The following is a 25,237-nucleotide window of genomic DNA, read 5'->3' as shown; positions in this document are numbered from 1 at the left end:
TTTTCTCCCTCCTAACACAATGACACATTTTTCGCCAATCACAAGTCAAACATTAGAAAACTACATTTATGAGCTATGTGGGATAAACATTTAATGCCCGGCTTGGATACAACATTTATTAATTTATGACATGACGATTGCTATTAAGAATGGAGAAAAAAGATTATACTCCAAAAGTACATGGTCCATTGAAGACTAAAAATTTTCTGATTTTTAATTCTTCAGTTTTTGATTTGTAGTTTAATAGCAAACTTAAAAGTGCTAATACTTAACAGGTATTTCTAAAAGATCCTAAGTGATTCTTACACAAATAGAAATTTTTATAGAAGTAGTGTTATCACTTTTATGCCAGTAGCTGTTTAGAACAATGGAAAGTAACAACAAATTAAGAAGAGCACCACTTTCAATGAAACAGCGGCTTGAAATCGTCCAGCATTTGGAAAATGGTGTACCTATTAGTGCATTGGCTACAGAATACAATGTTACTCCTGTAACAGTTCGTCGCATTAGACGAAATGCGGTGACAGTTAGCCAATTTACTGATCAAGGTGTTGACAAAGGACATCGACGTACTCTGAGGAGGCCAGAAAATGAGGAATTGGATAATCGTTTATACACATGGTTTGTAGAACGCAAGACACTTGGCGAGCCAATCACGGATGTACGGATGGTAGAAAGAGCAGCAGAAGTAAATAGAGAAATTGGAGGACCTTCAAATTTTAAAGCTAGCAGGGGCTGGTTGTGGAGATTTAAAAACCGTCATGGTATTAGATTATTTGGACAAAATGTTGATGCCAATACAGCAGCTGCACAGCAATTTGTAGAAACTTTTGCTAGACAACTAGAGGAAGAAGATATTGACAAGGAAAATGTATATAATATGAATGCAACCAGTCTTTCATGGAAAACACTTTCCAAGAAGGTTTTTGCACATAGCGGGGAGAAAAGAATTGAAGAAAAGAATATGAATAAAGATCGGGTGACTATAGGCTTATGTACTAATGTAACTGGAAGCCATAAATTGGCTCCTTTGTTCATTAACAGATTTGAAAATCCAAGAGTATTAAAACATTGGAAGCATCGGTTACCTGTGGTTTACAAAGCTCAACAACAAGCTTTCATGGATCAAAGTGTATTTGCGGATTGGTATCAAAATTACTTTAAACCAGATGTGATGAAATATCAATTACATAATGGTACCTGTGGGAAAGTTGTCCTTATTTTAGATAAATCTCGTGGATACAATTTGGAATTCCTTGAAGAATTGCAGAAAGATGAACGTTTCCAAATTATATTTCTTCCTCCAAATACTAACCACTTACTTCAGCCCATAGACCAAGTACTTGAGAAAACAAAAAAGTCTTATCGTCATAAGATGTTAAATAGAGCGATGAGTTATCCTGATGGAATTCAAGAATTCTATTCTAATTATGATCTTAAAGATTGTATTCATTTGTTGTATGAAGCGTGGTTAGAAATGAGTACCTCGGATATTCAAAGTTCATGGAAAAATTTGATCAAGCAAGTCCCAGAAGTGTCAGGGATAGAAGATCCAGAGGATCTATTTGAAACCAACCTAAAAATTATGGACAGTGAGGAGCAAGAAGAAGGATCTGCTGATTTCCTATCAAGATGCATCAAAGCTAAAGACAATTCTTTTGAGAGAACTAAAAGTTTTTCTAATGTTGATATTAAATCGTCATTAGGTACATTACCGGAAAAAGATGAAGTAATAAAAGCTATTAAAACCTTGTTGGTCTGGTCTAAAAAGGAACCAAATTTTATACAAATGAATGTAAAATATTTAAAAGATTATTATAAACTAAGGTGATGTAATATAGCCTTAGAATAAGCAATATGTGTGGCTCTAAAGAGTGATTATGAAATATGTGATATCTATATAAAATCTAAATTGCATACTTTAATTATAATAGTAACCGTAAATATTTTGTATTTAATTTCATCCAATCAGAATAATTTTCATTTATATATTCATTTATTATATTTTTAAATTATAATAAGAACACTTATATGTTTAACTCAGTATAAACTTTGCTTTATTAATTGCTGTTAAATATATTTCCACAGAAAAAGATGGGTACATATAGAAAAAATAATTATAAGTCTTTTTGTTACAATTCTTCATGGGTCATGGAAGATGATCTTTCTGTGGGAAAACCCCAAAAAAATGTAGGGTATCCTTTCACTTCTCTTTCTCTTGCAACAAACGCTGAGAAAGAAGAAATACAGTTCCCTATGAAATAATTTGCTCTTCCAAGAATTGCTAAATCCAAATGAGGAGAAGCAGGTGAAGTTTGTTTAAAAACTGAAACCTATGAACAAACAACAAAACATTCTTACATATACCCTTAAAAAACATATTAATAAATTTCTTACCTCCATGCGTGCCAAAGCTTTAGTAAGTTCCTCAATCATGTAATTGTTGTCAGATGCCACAAATACTGATTTGATGTCTTTCCCATTGCGAATGACACGTTTGAGATGACGTACTATTAAATCAAATGATGGTAAACACATAGCAGAAGTTGCTTTTCCTCTTTCATTTCTATAACCAAGACATTGAGGTGCAGCAAAAAGATTTGGTGTACTGGATATAAATTCACAAGCACGAACCTATAGACAATGAAGTATTTTATGTCTATTTTTGCTCATTCTTCATTTTAATATCATAATAATATTATGGAGGTGACAAAAGTATGTACCCAATCAATTCCATTGCGTAAATGAATTCCTATAAAAGCTCCCCTTGGTAAAGTTTCTTTTATAAAAGCTTTTGCTTTATTAAGCATTTCTGTGTTCCATTCAAGATATTTTTGAAACTTTTTATTCTCTAGCTGAACAGGAAAACTGGCAGGTGCGCCTGTAAATGCTAACACTGGCCAATTTATTGCTGGATATTGTTTCTTCCATTGTATTGCTATGTCTGTGTGATAAACATCATAGTGGAGTGGACCATAAAATTCTGATTTTGTAAAATCTATATTGTATGTGTCCCAAAATGGGCCAAATGGATTTCCCTCTTTAGCATTACATGAATCTCCTTTGCCACGTGTGGAATAACAGAAAGCTGAAAGTAATATACCTTAGAAGGACATCTAATTTTTATATTTAATATTAAAAACTTACATACTCTTTCCTTAGGTTGCCATATTTTTGGTGCAATATCTTCCATAAATGTTTTCATTAACATCGCTTTGTGACAACTTTGTACTTGTGAAACATTAAAATATGTGTTAAAAGGAACTTGTATCTGAAGAATTAATTGAAAATATGTAATTATGAAATGAGTACTTTTTTGTGAAGTATTAAAAATGATTATATACTAACCGATCTAGTTTCTCCTGTTCTATATTCAACCCATGGCGGTAGAATCAAGGTACGATTTAATGCTTTTGCAAATCCTAAGGCACCTAAAAAGTGATCTGCTTGGTTTCCAAACCTTCCTGAATAAACAACAAAATAAAGTGTTTGGAAAGATTACCTTCTGTTGTAAGAAACATGATTTAATTAAAATCTTACCCATACATGGACAATAAACAATGTACCCATTTGTATCAATATCAAAATTTTCGCAATATGTACTGTAAAACTTGGTTAAAAATAAAATAAAGAAAATAATACTGAACATTCTGGTCGCAATTTCTTGAATTACCGGTTTTTTTTAATATTAACGATTGAACGTATCATATGTCTTCGTCTAAGAACCCATTTAAAGTAATCTAAAATCTAAATTATATCAACATCACTTTACACATTCCCTTTGTTGCTATGGTTACGTCCATTGATTACTGAATGCATTCACCCTAGCTGAAATGTGATCACATTTTGTCAGATCATCAACACTAGAACCACCAACTAGTTGAATTAACTGCTTTTTAATTCCTTATAAAAATTATAAGAGTTCATTTATTAAGATCTCGGGTTTTTAAATATTTTAATTTATATATTATTTTAAATTAATTTGTTTAATGGTTTTTCAGAAAAAACATCTGTATCTTTCTAAACTCGTAAACGAAGATATCCAACAGGAGTCATTTTGATCCACTTGGTAGTTCAATGTTGAAGAAGCTAACCATTGAAAATTAATTTAGTATTTGGAATAGAATTGTACAAAGCATGATAAATAAGAAAAAAAGAATTGTGTAATATAATTTAATATAGAAGAAGTTAAGATTCATGGTACCAATTTAAATTGATACTAGTTACAGTAAAATAGCGGAATTTTCAGTGAGTATTTACTGCACTATGTTTCTAGACGCAGCGCCGAAGTTATCAATATTTAAGTGTCGGAAAGATTTCGACAAAGATCAGAAAAAGTATGTCGCATCCTTACGGATCATTTTCGGGTCACGGAAATCATCAACGACGAAATAAAAATGGTCTGTTTAGATAATTTTAAATAATGTAACCAATGAATTTATATGTTTAAATTCTTTCGAACTTTTTTATACTTATTCTATAAGATTCTGTTTTACATCTCTGTGACTTGATTAACAAGATAATATGAGAATATTGAAACATGAAATTATTGTCAATAAATTCAATAAGAAGTTCAAAATTTGGGTAGGTTAGATTTTTAAAGTTAGTGGTCATGAAGTAAAACAAATAGGCACAGTAATTTCTTTTAAGTTTTTCTATGATTTTGTGTTTATATCATTTATTTTCTTACATGGTATATCTTCAGAAGATAGAACTGATAATTCCCAATCTGGAAGCTCACACTTCGAGCATCAGGGTCGTGGAAGAGGTGGAGGACAAGGCCATCCTCCATGGTTAAAGGGTAAAGAAATAGGTCTATATTATAGAGACAGAGGAAAGGCGAGGCGTATGCAAAAAGAAGCTCAAGTCATTAAATTGCCAGAAAATATTCAACATAAAATTGAAAGAATATTAGAGAACTCTAAAGGATTTTATGAGAAATTATATAATAATGAAGTGCAAGTGGAAAATACAAATAGTAGAATGGAGAACAAATACACTCATATTCATGATTCACAATTTAAAAGAATGTTTTTAAACATAGTATCTGGAAACATACAAGAAAATATTGCTAAAGCTGTGCTTGTAAAATCAAGGATAGAAAGGGATAGCGATTTAGATGATAAGTTACTAAATGAACAGAGATCAAAAGAATTCTCAGAAGAATATGAAAATATGATGAAATTTCGATTAAAACTGCCTGCATATCAGAAAAGATTGGAAATTATAGAGTTAGTAAATAAAAATCAAGTTGTAGTAATAAGTGGAGAAACTGGTAAGTCTATTAGCACCTAAAATGCTGTTTAAATAATACTTGAATTTGAAAAAAATGAAGTACTTAATGTATATTTACTTGATTGATTGATTCTTTGTTAAGATGATTTCTTATATAGATGTATTTCAGGTTGTGGAAAAACAACGCAAGTTGCTCAGTTCATATTGGATGACCAAATAAAGAAAGGTAATGGCAGTACTACTCGTATCATGTGTACCCAACCCAGAAGGATATCAGCAATATCTGTAGCTGAAAGAGTTGCTGTTGAAAGAGTAGAAAGACTTGGGATATCTGTTGGTTTCCACATTAGACTTGAACGGTATGGTTTTACTTTTCCATCTGTTCATTGTTTAATGGTAAACAATGTTTTTGTTCATTTGCAGAACACTGCCTAGAGATAGAGGAAGCATAACATTTTGTACTACTGGAATGCTACTGAAATTTATGCAAAGTGACCCGGCTTTAAAAAATTTTTCTCATATTATATTAGATGAGATTCATGAACGTTCTACTGAAAGTGATTTTATCATTGCTTTATTAAAACTAATTATTCCCAAAGTAAGTCATATCAAATTATGTATAAACATGAATTCGATTGAAATGTTCTATTGTACGAAAAAAGATCAATGTTTTAGAGACCAGATTTGAAAGTTCTTCTCATGAGTGCAACACTTAATTCTGAACGTTTCTCAAAATACTACAATGATTGTCCAATGATTCATATCCCAGGTTTTACTTATCCAGTAGAAGAATTTTATTTAGAAGATGTGTTAGTAGCTACCCAGTAAGTTTATTTAATGCAATTTCTGCTTTAGGCTGGAGAAGAGAAGGAATTGTAATAGAAATTAATTTCCAGATTTAAATTTAATGAACCACCTCCACTACCTCAAAATTACAAGAAACATTTGAAAAAGTTCAAGGAAGTTCAATCAAAAAGAAATGAATTCTCTGATATCATAGATCCATATGTTCGACAACTTGTAGCTCAGGTACATTTTATTTCCATTCCTTCATGCAGCTATTCTTTTTTTGCATTGAATGAATTATATGTATTAATTTAGAGAAAATATCCAAGATATGTTACCGATCAATTGAGGAATCCTAACAGTGAGGATCTGTCTCTTGATCTCATAGAACAATTAATTAGACACATTTCTGAAACAAAACCACCAGGGGCTATTTTAGTTTTTCTGCCTGGTATGATGGACATTGTAAAACTGCATAGAATAATGGTAGACGCTGGGCGATATCCACAAAGTAAATATACTTAATGTAACATGGTAAACATTGTTTTTTGGACTTAGAGTTAATAAGATTTCTCTGTATGTAGGTCAGTATATTATTTATCCATTGCACTCTCGTATGCCAACGGTAGATCAAAAATTAATATTTAAGGAACCACCTCAAGGTGTTCGAAAAATAATAATCGCAACTTCTATTGCGGAAACGTCCATAACTATTGAAGACGTGGTATACGTCATTGACTCCGGTAAAATGAAATATTTGAAGTTTGATTTGAGTAGGAATGTTGAAACTTTGAATCCCGAGTGGGTAACTTTGGCTAATTCTAAGCAAAGAAAAGGTAGAGCTGGCAGGTGAGGTGAAAATAATTACCACATTAATTGTTTTATATCTTGTTTTATATGTATGTATGCCTTCTCTTTCAGAGTGAAACCTGGCATTTGTTATCACTTGTATTCTAAAGCCAGAGAAATGACATTCGATGAATATCCATTGCCTGAAATGCTTAGAACACGTTTAGAACAGGTAATCTTACAAATAAAAATCCTACAGTTAGGGAAAGCTAGATCTTTTCTAGCCAGTGTTATGGATCCTCCCAATATGAAAGCTATAGATTTGTCTCTGGAATTACTTGGAACTTTGAATGCATTGGACAACGAGGAAACCTTAACTCCTTTAGGATATCATTTGGCACAATTGCCTCTTGATCCGCGAACAGGTGACAGCTTTATTTCGTAATACAATAACTTTGCTAATAAATTTTTGAAATATTTCTTCAAGTAATAATAATAAAATTTTATTTACCATAGGGAAAATGATTATATGGGCAGCGTTATTTTCTTGTGTAGAACCGGTCTTTGCAATTGCTGCAAGCCTGACATTCAAGGATGCATTCTACTGTCCGTTGGGAAAAGAGGAACAAGCAAAGCAAAAGAAACTCGAACTCAGTATGAATCAGTACAGCGATCACATTGCACTAGCTGAAGCTTTAAGAAGATTTGAGACTTCCTATAAAAGAGGAAACGCTGGTTATTTTTGTAGGGAGTATTTTCTTTCTTTCAACACCTTGAAACTTCTTTCTGAAATGAAAACTCAATTCGGTCAATACTTGTACGAAATGAAATTTTTGGAAACTGAGAATCCAAACGACAGGCATGCCAATAGAAATTCTGATAATATTGCATTGATAAAAGCAGTAGTATGTGCTGCATTGTACCCAAATGTTGCTGTGATAAGGTATGCACGATATTTAATTCATCGATAATTATTTAATTTCATGTTTGTTCAAAAAAAAAAAAAATTGAAATTTTAGGAGAGTAACGAAAAGTGGAACACTCGCTTGGACTCCCGAAGATGGTTCCGTTTCCATACATCCATCCAGCATAAATGATAAAATTAAAAACTACCCTAGTCCTTATATTACATACTTTACAAAACAGCGGTCTTCATCAACCTATTTGCATGATACAACATGCGTTACCGCTCCGATTTTATTATTTGCTGCTTCAAATATGTGCATAAGTAAGATTCTTTAATTCCTTTGTCATTTAAATTAATTGAAGCTTATTTAATAATTGTAATAATTTTTCAGAAAGGGAAAAAGGAAATTATTTTATTACTTTAACAAGTACTCAAAATTTTGCATGTGATCTACGAACCGCGCAACTTATTCAGGTATGAATAAACTAAAAGCGTTTACAAAACAGTATTTATTCCAAAGATATTTATCTACGTTTCTTTTAATTACAGAAATTGCAAGAAGAATTTAATAATATGCTAGGGTATAAAATAACGCATCCAGGAACAGTGACATGGAACGGTCATGAAGGTGACCTTTTAAAGTAAGTTTCGCATCTTCTAAGTATTTTTCATGCTGTACAGTTTTATTATGATATATTAATATTGTTTGTTTATTACAGTGTTATTATAGATTTAATTTGCCAGAAGGATGCGGATATGGGATTTTCGGATGCTAACGTCGAAGAGGGTGAAGATCATTTTTACGACGGCAACTAAACATAATTTAGTAATTCCGACTAATGTGATTACCTCAGTTGCTTTAGAATTTAATGAAATAGGTTCAGCTAGTTAGATTTTCAAACCATTTTTAATCGATTCAATAGAACGAATCGCTAATTATATATAATTAATCCAATTCATTGATTAGTTTTGACTATGTAACGAAAATAATAATAATAGCTTAGCCTGAAAATCGATAGAAATATGATCTTTGTAATATAAATAGATAATAAATTTTTAAAGAAAATCAGCTCACCGTTAGTAGTGGTAAAGAAGTAACGGCAAACCTTATTTTAAATTCAACATTTAATCCTGTTGTATCACGTTTTGTTAAAAAGACTATGACAAATATTTATAGAACATTGCTCACTTTATGACATAAGTCACCGATGAGACATCGCTTTGTCATATTAATATGTAAATTGTGGTTTATCAAAGGTCAATGATCCCAGAGGAAACGTTGTAATCGATACTTCAGACATTCTGTATTAAGTCTTATTTGTTCGCTATTTAAATAAAACTACTTTCTTCCGTAAGTATTTATTTTCCACAATGCTCATAGGTAAAACTCGAAACCCATTGTCATTCGATTTCAAATTCAACCTAGTTCCAAAAATATTTCTTTCCATTATAAATTGAAAAAATAATCTCAATCCATTTCCACCGATTAATACTTCATCGTCTAGCTCATAAATTAATTTAACCATCGTTAAATCCCTCTAACAAAAATAATTAAAAAAGATCATTAATCCATTAACAGTATTACACAAGAAAATCCGAGTCGACAAATTTTACGCGTCGTTCCGGCCCGAAAGGTGTTTCCACCTGTTACGAAACATCCCGAACGGAAATAACGTTTAAAACTCCCATTAGGCCAAGGGAATAGCCTAGCCGGGTCCAATTAAATAGTTTCGGTGATTCCCATAAAATGTTCGCAGGCTTGAGATCGCGGGTAAGGAAAAGCCCGGCGAGTTTCTCGGTGCGAGGCGATCCTCGCCAAACCCAGGCCACGAAAGAGAAAAAGCTTCCCCTCCGTGGTGCCCGAGAGCGTTCGCGCGTCGTCAGTAAAAATGAGCCTGGGGTCTGGCACGAGCTGATAGCCACCACCGCGGATAGAAGTAAATAGGGGGAAGAGAAAGAAAGGAACGAGAGAGAAAGAAGGGAGGAGGGTGGACAGGAGGGACGTTCCGGCAATACAGGAGCGGGGCACGTAGCGTCCGATTCAGTCTGCATCCGACCGCCGCGAGTGTCGTGTCGCGAAGCTGTGGTCGATTCATTCCGGGGGGGACACGAGACTCCAGTGTAACGAGTCCAGTCGTGTGCGTGCGAGCGAGTGCGCGCGAGATACAACACACAGCGCGCGCGCTTCCCTTATCCCGTGTCTAGCGTGCCACCCCTATATCCTTTGGTTATCGTCTTCTTTCGAGCGGTTCGTCGCATACTCGGTCGCGAGAAAGAAAAGCCGGTGAAAAATCACACTCGGCCGGGGATATATCGGTGTTAGAAACAGAGACAGAGACAGAGAAAGAGGGAGGGAGACAGAGAAACAGAAAGAAGAGAAAGAGAGCGGGTCACTGAACGACCGTACGAAGGTAGGAAGAGAGAGAGAAAGAAAAATAAAAGACAGAGAGGGATTCTCGTCGCGACGACGTATATACACGTGCGAAAGCAGAGGAGAGACGTGAACACGCGCGTGCGCACCCGCGTATCACTCTCTCGTATACACATATATACACGTTCACGTACACACGCACGCGTATATAAGTATATATATATAATATATATATACATATAGGTACACACACACACGCACACACACACACGCACACAAACACATATATTTATATGTACATGTGTATATATATATCTGTATACAGAGGGCGAGAGAGTGAAAAAGGGTGAAAGAGAGAAAGAGGGACGATACGGCGCACGAAGAGGCGAGAGAGCCAGTGACACCGGGAGGGTCGGGTGTTCCCCGTGCAAAACCGCCACCGGAATATATGTCGTGAGTGTGCGGCCGAAGATCCGCGGATAGAGGCCGGGCAATAGTGCGTGCGGGGCTTTAAGCAGGGAGGACGAAAAGAAAAAAAAAAAGACGCGGAGAGACTCCGGGTGAAAAGCAATGCGGGTTCATTGACTGCGCGCCGCGCAATGGCCGCATGTTCGTGGCCGGTGCACAGTGCATGTGTGACAGGAGCTACGAGGAGGAGAACGGCGAGGCCGAAGATACCGGCTAACATCGAACCCGAGACCCACTGAAATTTTCTTTGGGTTCCCGGCCGCGATTGAGGACGCGCCTCGATCGAACACCGCGATAAGGAACGCTGGGATCGTTTGGTCGACTTTTTTCCCTTCTTAGGTAAGCGAGAGCATTGCGTACGTACCTTTAAGAACCGTGATACATTTTTTTCGTTGTTAACCTCTTCCTTTTGGGTCCGATCCGTTCAAGACGATTTCTCGATGACGTCTCGATCCCGATGCGATACGGGAGAGATCGGCTCGAGATCTCAAAGATATTTTCGAGACACGAGAAAATCGAAAGTCCCGGGGATGCGTTGATGATTATCGCGGCGCGTATATATGTATATATACGTGTCTCTTTAAGCGTTCCGGCGAAGATCGCCGCGACACGTTATGGCCGTAGCATCGGGCCGACCTAATTTTTCATTTCCACGGCGTTTAACGAACCGTGCCGCTTGCCGTGAACCGCGCGTTCGCGATTTAAGTTTCAAATCGAAGGAGTGTGGTTTGGAGGGTATCAAGGGCGTAGGGTCGTTCACTGCGACCGGTGTTTTCTCGTTCGAAGGTTGTCCGTACATCACTGTCTTATTCTAAGAAAATATCTTGATTGTGATTCGAGGAGTATCGGCGTTGTTAAAGACGTAAGTCCGCTTGGACGTGTTCTTCTTGTTGGCATTCACGCTACTCTCCGCGGCGCAATGTACTCCTCCGGTTATATTGCTCACCGAAAATCGTGAACTCGTTGGAAAGATTTTACGCGCACGCGTGCGATGTTTTCGACGATCTTATCGGAGCCAGATATTCGACCATTAAAAATTTATTCCTTTACGGTCGAGGACAAGTAACCGAAGGACAGGTACGCCGTTCTTGTAATGACCTTATCATCGATACGCTGACCTTACCTACCGTAGATATAATGAACCGCGTTCTTTCGTAATCATATTTAATTGCGTGGTCGTCTCGGCACGATCAAGTTTTATTTTCGAAAATCGCGTGATCTTTTTGTTTGGAATTCTTCGAAGTCCTGGTAATTATAAAATGAAAGTGCCGAATATATATTAGTTCAAGGAAGATGTTCCTAAGAGACGTAATCGCCATATTGGTAGCACTGGGTGACACAGATTGTTGGCATTACCACTCGAAAAATAGATCCACTTTGGTACTTTGTTCGTGAAGTTTCTAATTCCATATCTAATCAAGGAACGTCAGACTTTGCTACGAGTCGACGACGGTTTATCGTCGTGGTCTTTCTCTATTTCTATGCCACGTTTCTCGAAATTTGGACAAACCGAGTAAAAAAGAGAAACGGACTGATACGAGGAAATTCGGATAAGAATTGTGTAAACATGGCGTCAGAGACGACCGTTCTACTTCTAATCATCCTTTTTTTTCTTTTCTTTTTTCGTCTTAACGTTGGCAGAAGTGGACTTAGAGTCCGCCGAGGAAAAAAGGGTTGCCATTCAAATCAGCAAGAAAAGGGAGACAGGTGAGTTTACCGGAAGCTAAAAAATTAATGCATTAACATCGTTGGAAAAAAAATAGACGTAGCTCGCGCGACGTTAAATACACCCGGTGATCGTTAATCGTGCGTGCACAGCGATTGACGTAATTGCGCGGCGCGTCTATTGGGCGGCAGGTTATTTCAATTAGGTGTATATTTGATTTCTGACGCTTGAAAACACCGATTACGACGTACGATGGTGTAGCGTTGAATGGAACAACCTCGCTTTGGAACAAATCCAACCGGCTGACTTGTATATTCTAATCAAGTAAATCAGGATAAGTACGTGTTTTTGCTACGCTCGCGCAGCCGATCGCAAGGTAATTAGTCGGCGAGGAAGTAGGAAAAAAAAAATTAAGTCACACAGCCGCTGTGCAGCCACACTGTCAAACGGTCGTTTGCATTGTTTATGTAACGTTTCCTTTGTCCGTGCCAAATTAGTTTCCCCCTGTGCATTGTCATTCGCTCGCTATCTCCCTCTCTTTCCTTCTCTTTCCTCGCGCGTTCAATTGCATGACAATTAGTTTATTCAAGAGAACGAACGAGAATCATTTCATTCGAGCGAAAACAAATCTCGTCGTTTTAATCAACCGAAGTTAGAAGTAAACAAATAATTGTTATTCCACTTAAAATATTATGTACGAGTGAAAAGTGTGACCTTGAAATGTCCTTGACATTTCCGTCGACGGGGTTTCTTACGAAATGTCCTAGAGACTTTTTTTTTCGTTCTTATGGTTCTCATTTTTTGAAGGTCCCGTCTTTTTATGGGGAAAAGTATTTGAAATTTTCCGTTGGAAAAATAATTCGATATGGCGATCGATGTATGCGATATTCGATACACCGCTCGATATTCGATTAGGGCGTTTATATCGTTCGGTCTTTCCGGTCAATGTAAATAATGATGACGACACCTGTTGACAGCGACCCTTGGGCGGTTTAGAAATCTAAAAGTGTTATTAGGAACGTGTAGGTATGTTTTGTTTGGGATACTCGTTCGGCCGAGGTGTCGAGAGATTCGTCGAAGCGTATTTATAAATACCAGATGCAAGTGTCGGGTAATCGTCGAGTGGACGATCCATCGAAATTCGAACTCGTAATCTCGTTTGTGGTTATCGAGTGTTCATTGATCTGACGGTTTAATGGACGAGATCGTTGCTCCCGCGATACGAGACGCTACTACACTCGATGAGATAATTGCTCTTAATTATCGTATATTGTCATTGATAAAATATACGTTGCCGAAGATATTTTTAGTATTATTGCAAATACGAATTCTTTTTCGACTACGTATAGCAATTTCCGCGCCTTAGAAACAGCAATTTCAAATTGTTACGCATGCGTAGCTCTCACGGGATAACCGTTAGAGGAACCGGATTTATAAGATATTCTTTTGCTAATTAATTCAAAAGCATTTAGATAAATGTTTTCAAAGTAGATAGATACCTAAAGTAGAACTTGTCGTCAACTCATTTTTCAAATCGGTCGGCTTCGATGTAAACAAACCTTGAGCTGTATGTGGTGGCAAAACAAGAATCCGTGAAGTTCGAGACAGGCGTCTCGGTTCGTTCGGCCGTTTTTCGTGATTACGTCTTCGGCCGGCGAGACGAGCGGAATTAACGGTACTATTTTCACAACTGTGTACCATTACCTTCCCCAATGTTCTCGATTTCGATCACAGCGCTACGACGAGAGCCGATACGAACGAGCACCAGCGTCCATTGGTACTAATTTCACGTTCGAAGGTTGACACGTTTGGCGAAATCGTCGCCGAGCGGAAATGGAAGGAGGCAACTCCACGGTGGTCCGAAACGCTACAAGTAACTTTAATTCCTTCGCAAATATTCTCCTCAAAATCTCATGAAATTCTAATCGACTCTAGTTAGGCGCTATCTTCACAATCATTAGACATTAAAATTCACTAGCTTAACCCTTTGCATTCCAGAAGCGACTCCCAGGCGCCAGATGATTTGATACAGTAAAATTATAAACATTTGTATTTACCATTTAGCTTTGTATACTGCATCAATACGTGAAATATTGAAAGAAAATAGCTTTGTTCCCTAATTTATGTGTGATTTCTTGATAAATTAATTTTAAAGAATCTTGTCTACATCTAATTGGAAGGTATTGAATATTTCAAGTGAAAAACTTTCGAGTGCAAACGGTTAAGTCATTCAAATTTCTCCTAACGTTGACGACGTTTTGGTTGGGTCAACGCTCCCATTCGAAACAAAAATCGATCTCAGCGTTCATAACTGTCTTCACGCGAAGATGCATCGGCAAGTAACTTTTCCCGATAACGACTCGCAGAAGTGCTCGTACTTCCATTTTATTTTATTACTGTCACAACTGAACCGAACCTGTCGCCAGCAATCTTGCACGCGTTTACACGCGCCGTTACAGTCGCTATCGCAAAAGGATCGTCGCGAGTTTCCTGCTGGCGTATCCACGCCTTGCGACGTATCTAGTTCACCGTAAACATCGACGTTATTTTCCCGCGACCGTGAAATTCGAATCTCGCGCCCAGATCTAATACGAAAATCAGCTAATTAGGGGCGCGCCGTTCGAAATCCTGCGCGGTGATGACCGGTGTCGTATACATGCCACTCATCCGTGACTAATGCTTAACAGTTGGCGGGTGAAAATTGGCGCGATGTAAATATGGGACGAGTTCTCATGAGTGCGGCGTATATCCGCTCGATTTACTTCGTCAGCTTCAAACGCAACGTGCACGACCATTGCACTCGGCTCTCCCCTTCACCCGCTGACACCTCCTCCTCGTTCTTCCTCCTCCTCCACCTCCTCCCTGGTCGCCATGTTTGTCTTCGTTCCCGATGCGCGCGAACCACGGTTAAACGGCTAACAAATCTCGCCGATAAATAACGGCCGTTTCTAACGGCTGATAGGAGCCGGTGATTCTAGTTATGTGAAGAATTCGGAAGCCGCTTCGCGACCGGTGGGTGGCAGGCGTGCAGCCTGCGCGGAAGGTTGTCGGACGAAAATAGGTGACCTATATATATACGTATTTTTGTTTCGCGAAATCGAACCGGATCTTTCGCTTCTTTTTTTCCCCCTTCCGCTCCCCCGTTCGTTGTCGTTGGAAACGGAACAGTTACTTCGAACCGTTCCCGACGCTTTTTATTTTCCTCGCGGGAACATTTGTTTGGGATATCGTGTCGGGTACAATAGGATGTTCCGAACATGCCTCGGCTTGCAGCGAATCGCGTTTTCTATCGGCACGATAACAGGCGTCCCTTCTTTTCAGAATGACGCAAAGCGGGAGGCACGGTGAAAATCCTAACGACAGTTGTCGTCAGTATTTGACTTTGTTTATTGAATCGCTTTATGTGTATTCGTTCTATGGAACCGATGGGGGTTTTAGGCCCATGAACAAAACCTGCAGCTTTGGAAGGGTCGTGGCGGCGACGTTTGAAAACACGCGGTGGACTGGCCATGATGGTAGCAAAGGGACTCTGGCTCGAGAAAATTTCTGTTTCGCAATGCATACGGAGTACTCTATAGCGTTTCTCAACCTTTTCATCGCGGGTTCGAACGGATTTTGAATACAGTTGAACAACGAATGGTATCGGTTAGCGATCCACAGATTGAGAGACCCTGGTACACGCGATCTTCACGGTATCTATACTTCAATGACTATTTACTATGGAACTGGTTCCGTCGTTGTAACGAATTACGGCTAACCTGTGTCGTTGATTTGCAGTTTAAAGGGTACGGAAAAGGAAGAATGCGCGTACTACGTTAAAAATAACACGGTGTTCGACGAGCGTGCGCCGTTGTCGCGCGTGGACAACCCGCCACGGAGGGGAAAAGTTTCGTTCTGTTTTTGCTGGCCTCGTCAACGGTAACGGATTACCCTACCAGACACGATTACCTTCGCCGGTAGCAATAGACGATCATGAATGAACGGCAATGCCGCTGCGGCCGCAGCCGCGTGTCCGCGGCATTCGTTGCGGGCTTGCATTCTACGCGAATATCAGATGCGAACGGCAGCAGCGGCGGCGGCAGCGGTGGGAACGAACCGCTCGTAATTCTAAACTTATAACACCGTACGCCGGCATTAAAATCGTTTCGTCGCGTCGCGCCGGTGAAACGTGCCGCGCGTTTACTCTATCGTGCACTAGGCACCGACCGACCGTTTGAAAATAGAGCCACACACTTGACATTGCGCCTCGAGACGCGTTCTTTCCTTCGTCGCCAGGATTCCGATCCTTGGTAATGCCTCGATGCATTCACCCTTCGTGCACCGATGACACTGTATCCATGTTATCACCAAGCACTTATAAGACTGAAGATCCGTTATACCGTTCTGTATTCTCATTGACTGGAGTATAACAGGTTAGCTCAAACGACTAAAATCCTTTTTCTCGCTCTTCTTTTCCAGACACCGGACGACGACGTCTTTATCGTCGCCCCTGATCCAACCCGATCCACCAATCACAGTGTCGAACTTGATTCCGCGCGATAAATCATCTGTACCAAAGAGACGAGGCGAGAGAACGGAACCGTCAAGATAGCTAGCACAGTTGGATCCTCGCGTATTTCGGACTTAATGCTCGCGACCAGGTGCGATTGGTTTGAATTACTTGCGTGCAGCAGCAGGAGCACCGACAGCAGCAGCAGTAGTAACAAAGTCGATCGGCGAAAATGTACCGTTGCTGACGAGAGGCGACGACGACGACAACGACAACGACGGCAGCAGATTTTGCGTCGCGTTGCATCGTATTGCTCGGTCGGGATCGGCTTGGACGTATTTAGGCGGCGGGACAGTGTGAATATTCAGTCCGCGTTTCCCTTCCTGCTCTCGTCACCGTCGTGCGTTGTTCAGCCAGTGGTGTAAAGGCAGTGAGCGAGAGATAAGCGGGAGAGGCGGGCAGCTATAACCGGCAACCACACGGTGGACATGATTATTTCAAAGGATCTGTTCCTCTTTGGCGACCAAGATTACCTGCGCCTTCCCAGTAACGAGAAGCGCCAGCCACGGGCAATGGGCCGACCAATCATCAATGCTCCCAGGTAAGTCCCTTTCGCCCGGTCTTTCTGTGTTCCACGGTGTATCCCTGGGCCTCCGACTTTTTCTTCTTTCGAACGATGAACCGCGCGGACGTTTCTCCTGACAAGTTATACGCGGATTGGCGGGCCTTTAAGCGAATACAAATTTTTATGAATTGTCTCGCAAGAACCGGGCTCGAACAGGAATTTATTCCTTTTATCGCGGACTTTACGATCGCCCCGGCGATACAGAAACTGTATTCGAGAATTTCAAGGAATTCGTTGATTTTAATTGTGCTCCATGCTGTTCTCTCGGATGAAGATCCAAGGAGAATTTTATATTGACGATGAACGGTGTAATTCACTTTTTGTCGCGATAGAATTGACGAGAAGGAAAAGCGTGGCATCGCGTTTATTCGATAACAATACTGCGATTTGTACATTGCCCTTACACTTTGACTGGTTTTGCGTTCGACGAGACGTCAAAAACCTTTCTTCACGGTTCGAATCTCATCGCGGCGTCGATATTCATTGTGTATCTGCGGTATCGATTATTCAAGTCGGCGCTATAATTATACTCGGTATTTCATTAGACTTTACTCCGCATTTCTATTACCGTGATTCTTTTCCCTTTTTTTTCTCTTCGAAGCAACTTACGGCCGCGTGTTCTACTTTTATCCGCGGAGCGACGCGTTCCTTCGGTTTCGAGCAACAATGCAAACGGGAGAGGAAAAATCGGCCACCATTGTCCAGAAATTCATAAAGTCCGCGGTTTATGTTTGATGGAGAAAATAAGCGTCCGGCGACATCCATATTTCACGCGTGAAAATGCAAATTTGCCGAAATTTACGAGTTCTCCCGATTCCAAAAATACTTGTCAGGTTAAAATGAAACGCGAAATCGATATCCTCGTCACCTGCGATGCATTTATCGCTAGAAATCGTCAACGATAACTCGCAATAAGATTAGTCGTGTTCTTTCATTGATTCTCCATTAATTTTCATCGGCTCTTCCGAAAGTGTCGAGATATTTTGTTTTCAACGAGAAGCACGTCAATGGGTCTGCGCAGGTTTCGTTGGTTCTCGAGTAAAACGGGCAACGAAGCACGAATCGAAATGCGGGAATTAGTCATTGATCATTATAAAAGTGGAACGAGTTTACCAGACATAAATATTGCCAGCTTGAATCGTTCCACTGTACGCTGCTTGGAAATAATTGATGTTACCTTGTATCGGCACGCAAGAGATGTTAAAGAAATCAAAAAGATCATTAGTCGTGTGCACGGTAATTCATTTTTTTTAGAAAACGATGTTCGTTCTTCAAGTATCTCTGAAATTTCCCTCGCCAGGCTTATCGAAGATCGCCAAACGCGTAGTAAACGAAGCCAGCGTACTCGAAACCTGGTTCGTTTTTACAATCCGTCGCTCGAAATCGCGTCTCGACCAATCTCCCGAGTTAAGAATGCAAAATAAGCTCTACCTCTCGCACCGGAGCCAGGAAACTCATTATTTTATTCGCGGAATTCTAAAATTAAACGTTCGAGTTGAAACTGAAGTTTTCCTTCCGTCGCGAATTCTCGAGCCGAAACATCACGAAACGCGTTTCCGGTTTTCTCGGCGAATTCTCCGGATACTTCGCAACAGTTCGAAGCTGCGAATCGGATAGATCGGGTGTTTTGAGAACTATTTTCATCCGTTGTTTCGTTTATTCTGTGATCATTGACTAGGAGAAGGCAGAGGCAGCTAGCGTAATTAGCGAGGCCATTCCTGCGCGTGACTGTTAAATCCCTTATCGCGACTGATAGTCGATGATCTCTTTCGAAAGAACCCCGAGGCGACGCTTACTTGGTTCCCTTATCGTCACAGTCGTAAAAAAATATATCATTGGCGCGCGGCGTCGGAAGAACGTCGACGTAAAAAGACACCGAGCAACTCGGAGCGTTTTTTCATTTATTCCGCGACGGATTTCGTAACGCGATCGCTTTGCGTCGTTACCACGATCGACGGAAGTCTTCGTTGAAAATTTGTGAAGCTCCAAGGAGTAAATAATCAAGAGAGCTAATTAAAGAAAGCAGAACGTAAATTTTTCATTTATTTCCCAACGTATCTTGTAATATAATTGCTTTGCATCATTTCGACGATCATTAGAAATTTTCTTTGCAAATTTTTGGGGTTCCAAACAATGAATAATCAAAATAACTAATTAGAGAGCGAGGAAAGCAAATTGTACATTTATTTCTCGATGAATTTCACGACGCAATCGCTTCGCATCATTTCAACGTTCGCCAGAAATTTTTTTTGATAATTTTTAAATCTTCAAATAATAGGCACCCAACGCAACTAGTTAGAAAACGAAGTTTCGTAAACAGTTCTTTACTGTCTTTTTATATTCCTACAGAAAAATTTGAAACTAGTCGCTCGAAAATTTTGAAAATGGTAGCATAGAAGCTCATCGTTAATTGTCGTCCGCCTTGAGCGTTGAAATTATCGGCGTTGGTTGGCCGTTGCTCCGTGTCGCCGCTTTATCGTACGTTCCTGTTCGACAAATTTATTTATACGGTTGTTTATCCCGTGGGCGAGATTTAACGAACGTCGACGCGCGTTGCACTCTCCTAGCTGTTTGCGCGCGAGATCCGCTGTTTGAACATTCCCCGTATTCTTTGTTCTGTCTACCGATCGACGGCCAAACAATGACGAGCGTATTTATTAAGCCCCCGTCACGAGGATCGCGGTTCTTGAAAAATATACGACCTTGCGGACCATTCTTTTTTCCATTTTTTTCTCATGACGCAAATCTCATTTTCGCAGTTAATTTTTTCGATTACGTGCCCAGAGTTTTTCTAGACTCGCTTAACGTCTTTGAGTCCAATTCTAATCATCGAGTCTGTTATCAACACTACTACCGACCAGTCTAAGCAACATTTTTGAATTCTCAAAACTATAAGAGTGTATTTATGGAGACCGACTTATATTTTTGTTTGTTAAATCAACTTGTATAGTAAACTTGTAAACACCTTTGTTGTTTTTCAATAATTGCGAAAGGGGAAATTTAGAAACGAATCATTTTGATCTATCTGCTACTTCCAGTATTAAATCAAATCTCGTCGTTTCATGTGATAATTCAAATTAGAATTCAAGTGTACTGTATTTATTAAAGGAACCGAAGCTATCAGTGACACCGTGTATTTCTCCGACTCCAGCCACTCTCAATTTGGTACCGTAAGGTTCTATCGAAGAAACCGGGTTTCGAAACCTGGAGGTACGGTAATCGATACCGGGAAACGCTTTCGAAACGAAGATCCACGGGCAGGGGGCTACGCGCGACACGGAATGCGCTCTCATCGAAACGCGATTTATCATTTCCGCGAACCGATATCTTTTCGTTTCCCCCGGGAAACCCGCGGTGATCCGATTTAACAGTAGTCGAGTTATCGGATAGTTTCGCCGATCCTCGAATTAATTGAACGTTTCGATCCACGGGGACGTTCGATCCTCGGACCGTATAAAATAATGATTGCCCTGCGTTTGGTTCAACGTTTTCTCTTTTGCATGCTGGAAGGCTTATTGTCTGCCTGTACGAATGAATTAAATTAGCTTGAATTCAATGAAATTAGATTAAACTCAATCGAATTCGATCCGATTAAGTTCGATGTACAGTTACAGTTGCCACGGTCCACGAAAAATTTGAGGCGACGTTCTCCGCGGCCGGGAGTGCACGCGTGATTAGCAGCCGATTCTTTATCAATGCCCGATAATGGGCTGTCTCCTCGCGAACTGTAAACAGAAGAAAGAAAGCGCGACGTTATCGTTGCCAGTGCTCTCGCGTCGCGGCCGTTTCGAGATTTTTCGAGGAAGGAGTCCGTAAATCACGGCCGCTTTTGTTTCCCCATAAACTCCACCGCCTGATAACTTTCCCCTTTATCTGGCCGTGCATTATCAAGCCCACACCGCCACCAGCCAATCAATATTCAAACCCGCCCCGACACCGACTGCTTTATTATTATTTTTCATTGAAGAAGCCTCCGCGCGATTGGCCTCTTCCCCCGTCGCGTTCTTTTCTCTCCTTCCTTCGTTCATTTTTTCTTTTTCTCTTTCTTCTCCTTCCCTCGTTGTTCGCGGTGTAATAAAACGAATAATAATCGCGAACTTTATTGCACGCCAGTTTCGGTACGTAAATAACAGATAGAACAGAATTAAATCGGTAATGTATCGGTTGTGTGCGGTGGAATCTCTTCGGCAATTAACAACAGCGAAGATTGGTCTTCGGTTTACTCCTTCATTTCGACACGCGTCGGATGTTTTCGTGGTGCAAATGGTTTGAATTGTGATGAAGTAGCGGTAGGTGTAAAACGCGTTGGGAATAGATCGTTGGTGTTGAGTTTGTGGATAGAAGTATTGATGTTCGGACATATAGATCTTGGAAATTGGAGATTTAAACATTTACTAAAATATACACTATCAACAAATAATGAAATTGTGAAATTTAATATGGATCGTATCGACGTGTGAACCTAGTGTTAAACATTACAATATTAGACTAATAAATGATATATACCAGATGAATCTAATTGAAACAAAAAGAATGAATATTCTCTCACCCAAAGAACCAAGCAACAAGTTGCCACCTACTTCCCACTGAATTAGATCCTAGAAACCGCAATTTGCATGGAGACTCATCTTCGCTCTATTTATTCCGATCTTTCCGTCAATCCGTTCACCGCGTTCTTCAACCTGACGACCAAAGAAACTGTGGGAAAAGTACGAAGAAGCGTGTCCAGCTGGCCAGGTTTTCCTTCTTCTCGAAACACACCTCGTCCGTTCACCACGCCCGGTGGCAAGAACGCATGAGAGTCGTGGAGGAGACACGCGGGCGGGTCGGGAACTGGTCCCGGCGCGATCCCACAGTGGGTCACGCATGGGAAACTGGAACGGTCTCATCGAGACCGAGGCGGAAGACTCGATTTTTCACCGGAGGAGAAACCACCGATTTTTCTTTCGATAGGCAGCAGTCCTGGGTTTCTAGGTTAGAGGTGTATCGGTCGGGAGATGTTAGAGATGGCCGGCGTCGATCGTTTAGAAATCCTTTCGCGTCGCGCGTGTTCGTTTTGTCCGTGGCCATTCGGATCACGGGAAACCCGGACGAGCTCTCGATCCTACGCGCCGCGCCAGGTCGGGTTTCGTTCCTTTTTCCTGTGCCAGTATTCACCGGGAAATTGGAGCGAGTTCCGCCGCGGCGCGGCTGATCGAGAGCGGATCATTAGCTGATTGATAGGGAAAAGGGCGGAGAACGCCGCGGTTTAATAGATATCAGACGCCCCAATGTTTCCGGGTTCGATGGAAAGTAGTCTATTAGACGCTCCCATGGAACTGGCAGAGGATTTTCTAATCAGTTCTTCGGATTAAGGGGCTCTATCTCGATCACTGCTAACTTTAGCTACCCGCCTTTAGCTACTCCAACGGGCAGTTACTGAAACACGTGTTTATATTGTTATCCGATGGTTGGCATGTATCTATTTACATCAAAGATCGATACGAGAATTAAGATAAAGCGTACCGTTCGATGAATTTAATTATATTTTTAATTGGACCGGTTGGTACGACCGAATCGTCGCAGGAACATTTTTGTTTGACTTCGGTCTTTCTAGCTTACGCGAAAGAAACTTTATTCTGCATAAAGGTTCCTCAAGTCTAATTAATATTCTTGCCGTTGATCTTTGGATTCGATAATCCGATCGTCGACTCTCGACCGAGTTTGTTCGATACAGCAGCGCGTCGACGTGCGGCTCGCAGTTCGATCGAGTTCGTTCGACGCAATGATTCACTGGACGGAATTAGTCAGAGCCTCGATCGATGGAGAACGTTGGTCGATCATCTTGCCGCGGTGTTTTGGATCGTTGAATTGCCGTGTCGATCGATCGATCGAGGCGGCACGTAGGAAATCGGGCGTTTTTCATTGCGCGTTGTACGTACACGATCGTGGAATTCACGCAAGTCGGAGAGAAACGTGGCCGTTTCGCCGGGAGCAGCCGTTGCTCGTCGACCTCTCCATAAAAGTCTCTCGATAACTGGGTTTCTCTCGGCGTTACTTCTTGCGGCGTCGCATTCAAAACACGATCTCCTTTCTTTTTCGCACGCCTGGCACACTGTGCGCCCGCGTTTTATGCAATTTCTTTGAAGCCGCACACCCGGCGCTGAATTTTCGGCGATGGGAGCGTCGTTTGCCTTTACACTTCGATTATTCAGTGTATGGTCTTTGGTCGCCGATAAGGTGAATCATTTCCTTTTCATCTTGTTGTTATATAACTTATTTAAAATTTATTTTAGAAATTTTTTAATACAATTGTTATATTAAGAGCTAGTAGTAAGTTTAGCATCTTCGGTTATAGATACGACAAAACTTTTTCATTTCACCGTGTCCTTAAATAGCCTATCTTAAATTCCTCATAAATATTATCGATAGCTCTATTTCAGCACGCATCTAAAATAATTTCTTATTTCAGAAATGAACAATCGTTTATATTGATGAGATATTAGTGATCTAAAGTTAAACCAAATAAATGACCCAGTTATTTTACTCAGACACATTAATTCGAAAGCAGCGAATCTTTAAACTGCCCGAATCCGACCAACAGAATTTCATACGCGTGCAACTTGCTGCTACTCCCATTTCCGGACAGCTGCACTTTAATCCTTCGATCGTAGAAAGTTCCCATAACGCCGGCTTCAGGTTTAACGATCGAATTAGAATAAATTCGATGGGAACGACAGAAGTTTCTAAATTCCTGGCGGGCATGTAAAAGCCGCTTAAATAAAAATGGATCACGCTCGGCGCTGGTAACGGAGATAAAATCGTTCCTCTAACGCGACCGACGGTTGTTGCTCTCGCCCGTACATACGGTCGGCGTATAAGTGCGCGTATATATTTCGCTTAGGCGCAGAAGTGGAACGAAAAAAAGAGGCGCGAAGGCCCGGTGTTCCAGCGTCGCGGGCCGACGACGACGGTGAGATGAAATCGAGGACGGTGCACGCAGGCAACCGTGCCATTAAGTAGATTGAATATTACCCTATATTCGGTAGACGCAATCAATAGCCTAGAAAAATGCGCTATTCTCCTTCGCGGCTACTCGCCGCTGGCCTTGAATCTCTCCTATCAGCTCCTCGCGTCCAATTTACTCGCACCGAGCGTGAAGCACGCGTGCGTGCATCGTTCGTTGATGAAAGTCGGAACCCCACAGGGGCAAGAGTAATTTATTTTTGTGTGTTCTTTGTTTATCTCGCGACAAACATGAGTGCGTAGAATAGAAAGTAGAGGAATGATCGCGAAAATTTAGGTACGACGTTATCTTATTTGTAATCTTTTGCTCTCTAGTGGCGTTCCTCAGTCCCCAATAGATTTGACACAGCAAAATTGTAAAGTTTGATATTTAATATTAAACTTTGTATAATGCATGAATATACGCAATATTGAAATAAAATAGTTCTATTCCTTGTCAATTTAGTTTTAGAAAATGTCGTCCGTATCTCGTTAAAAAATGTTGAGTGTTTCCAGTGAAATACTTCTGGAATATTTAGGGTTAAAATTAACGTATTGATAATTTGTACGTGTATATTCCTACCGTAACCAATTGATTAATTTGTTATGAAATAAAGGTGAACAAGTTAGACGACAAATATTTGTTAGTAGAGACACAAATAGGAGAGATAAGAATTGAAAGATTGATTGATTGGACGATATGGGAGTCGATATGAAGTTAAATGAACGAAAGGAAAGAGTTCTAAATCAAACTTTAAAACTGGTCATTTGACTGGTCACGGTACATTTAGTATTAAAGTAGCAAGATTTGTTGCTTATTAACAGCTAATTGTCACTATTATTATGTAGAAATATTTAAATAAGTAGAAACAAATAAATACAAAAAACCTCTTTATTAGCTATTAGCTAGCATCGAT

General features: G+C 40.1%; 3 protein-coding genes across 12 annotated transcripts in view; 2 read left to right on the top strand and 1 right to left on the bottom strand.

Moving 5' to 3' along the window:
• Positions 1-2,019: 2,019 nt before the first annotated feature.
• On the bottom strand, positions 2,020-13,939 carry O-fut1 (O-fucosyltransferase 1). 5 transcript variants are annotated; one of them, XM_076372303.1, is made up of 6 exons: positions 13,722-13,938; positions 3,349-3,464; positions 3,148-3,271; positions 2,724-3,088; positions 2,398-2,634; positions 2,020-2,333 (listed from the first exon to the last, which is right to left on the bottom strand). In XM_076372303.1, exons 1-6 carry the CDS (start codon positions 13,921-13,923, stop codon positions 2,133-2,135), a joined length of 1,245 nt encoding a protein of 414 aa, XP_076228418.1. In that variant the 5' UTR covers positions 13,924-13,938; the 3' UTR covers positions 2,020-2,132. The 5 variants fall into 5 exon arrangements, with proteins under 5 accessions (XP_076228418.1, XP_076228419.1, XP_076228420.1 ...); XM_076372304.1 differs by having other exon boundaries at positions 2,021-2,333; positions 13,782-13,939; XM_076372305.1 differs by lacking the exon at positions 13,722-13,938 and adding an exon at positions 3,541-4,056 and having other exon boundaries at positions 2,022-2,333; positions 3,349-3,460.
• Positions 4,034-8,811, top strand: LOC116430598 (ATP-dependent DNA/RNA helicase DHX36). Of its 3 annotated transcripts, none has more exons than XM_076372299.1 (15): positions 4,034-4,200; positions 4,277-4,400; positions 4,709-5,275; positions 5,405-5,594; positions 5,659-5,833; positions 5,911-6,059; positions 6,132-6,264; positions 6,337-6,532; positions 6,606-6,870; positions 6,943-7,235; positions 7,327-7,753; positions 7,830-8,038; positions 8,109-8,191; positions 8,267-8,358; positions 8,437-8,811. In XM_076372299.1, the coding sequence occupies exons 1-15, from the start codon at positions 4,198-4,200 to the stop codon at positions 8,531-8,533; spliced, it is 3,003 nt and encodes a 1,000-aa protein (XP_076228414.1). In that variant the 5' UTR covers positions 4,034-4,197; the 3' UTR covers positions 8,534-8,811. The 3 variants fall into 3 exon arrangements, with proteins under 3 accessions (XP_076228414.1, XP_076228413.1, XP_076228415.1); XM_076372298.1 differs by having other exon boundaries at positions 4,706-5,275; XM_076372300.1 differs by having other exon boundaries at positions 4,056-4,200; positions 4,283-4,400; positions 4,706-5,275.
• The window catches only part of E23 (ABC transporter G family member E23), a 195,540-nt gene continuing 180,072 nt past the window's right edge, over positions 9,770-25,237 (top strand). Inside the window, exons 1-3 of one of the 4 annotated variants that reach the window (XM_031984980.2) lie at positions 9,770-10,128; positions 10,414-10,895; positions 16,681-17,312. In XM_031984980.2, coding sequence (XP_031840840.1) covers positions 17,200-17,312 — 113 coding nt within the window. In that variant the 5' untranslated portion in view covers positions 9,770-10,128; positions 10,414-10,895; positions 16,681-17,199. Of the gene's footprint in view, positions 10,129-10,413; positions 10,896-11,953; positions 12,264-13,764; positions 13,898-13,960; positions 14,096-16,680; positions 17,313-25,237 lie in introns of those variants that run through there. The other 3 variants (XM_031984984.2, XM_031984983.2, XM_031984982.2) reach the window with 3 other exon arrangements.

Source organism: Nomia melanderi, chromosome 11 (assembly GCF_051020985.1).
Source record: "Nomia melanderi isolate GNS246 chromosome 11, iyNomMela1, whole genome shotgun sequence".
In the NCBI taxonomy this organism is placed as follows: domain Eukaryota; kingdom Metazoa; phylum Arthropoda; class Insecta; order Hymenoptera; family Halictidae; genus Nomia; species Nomia melanderi.
This window is presented reverse-complemented; position numbering and strand designations above follow the sequence as displayed.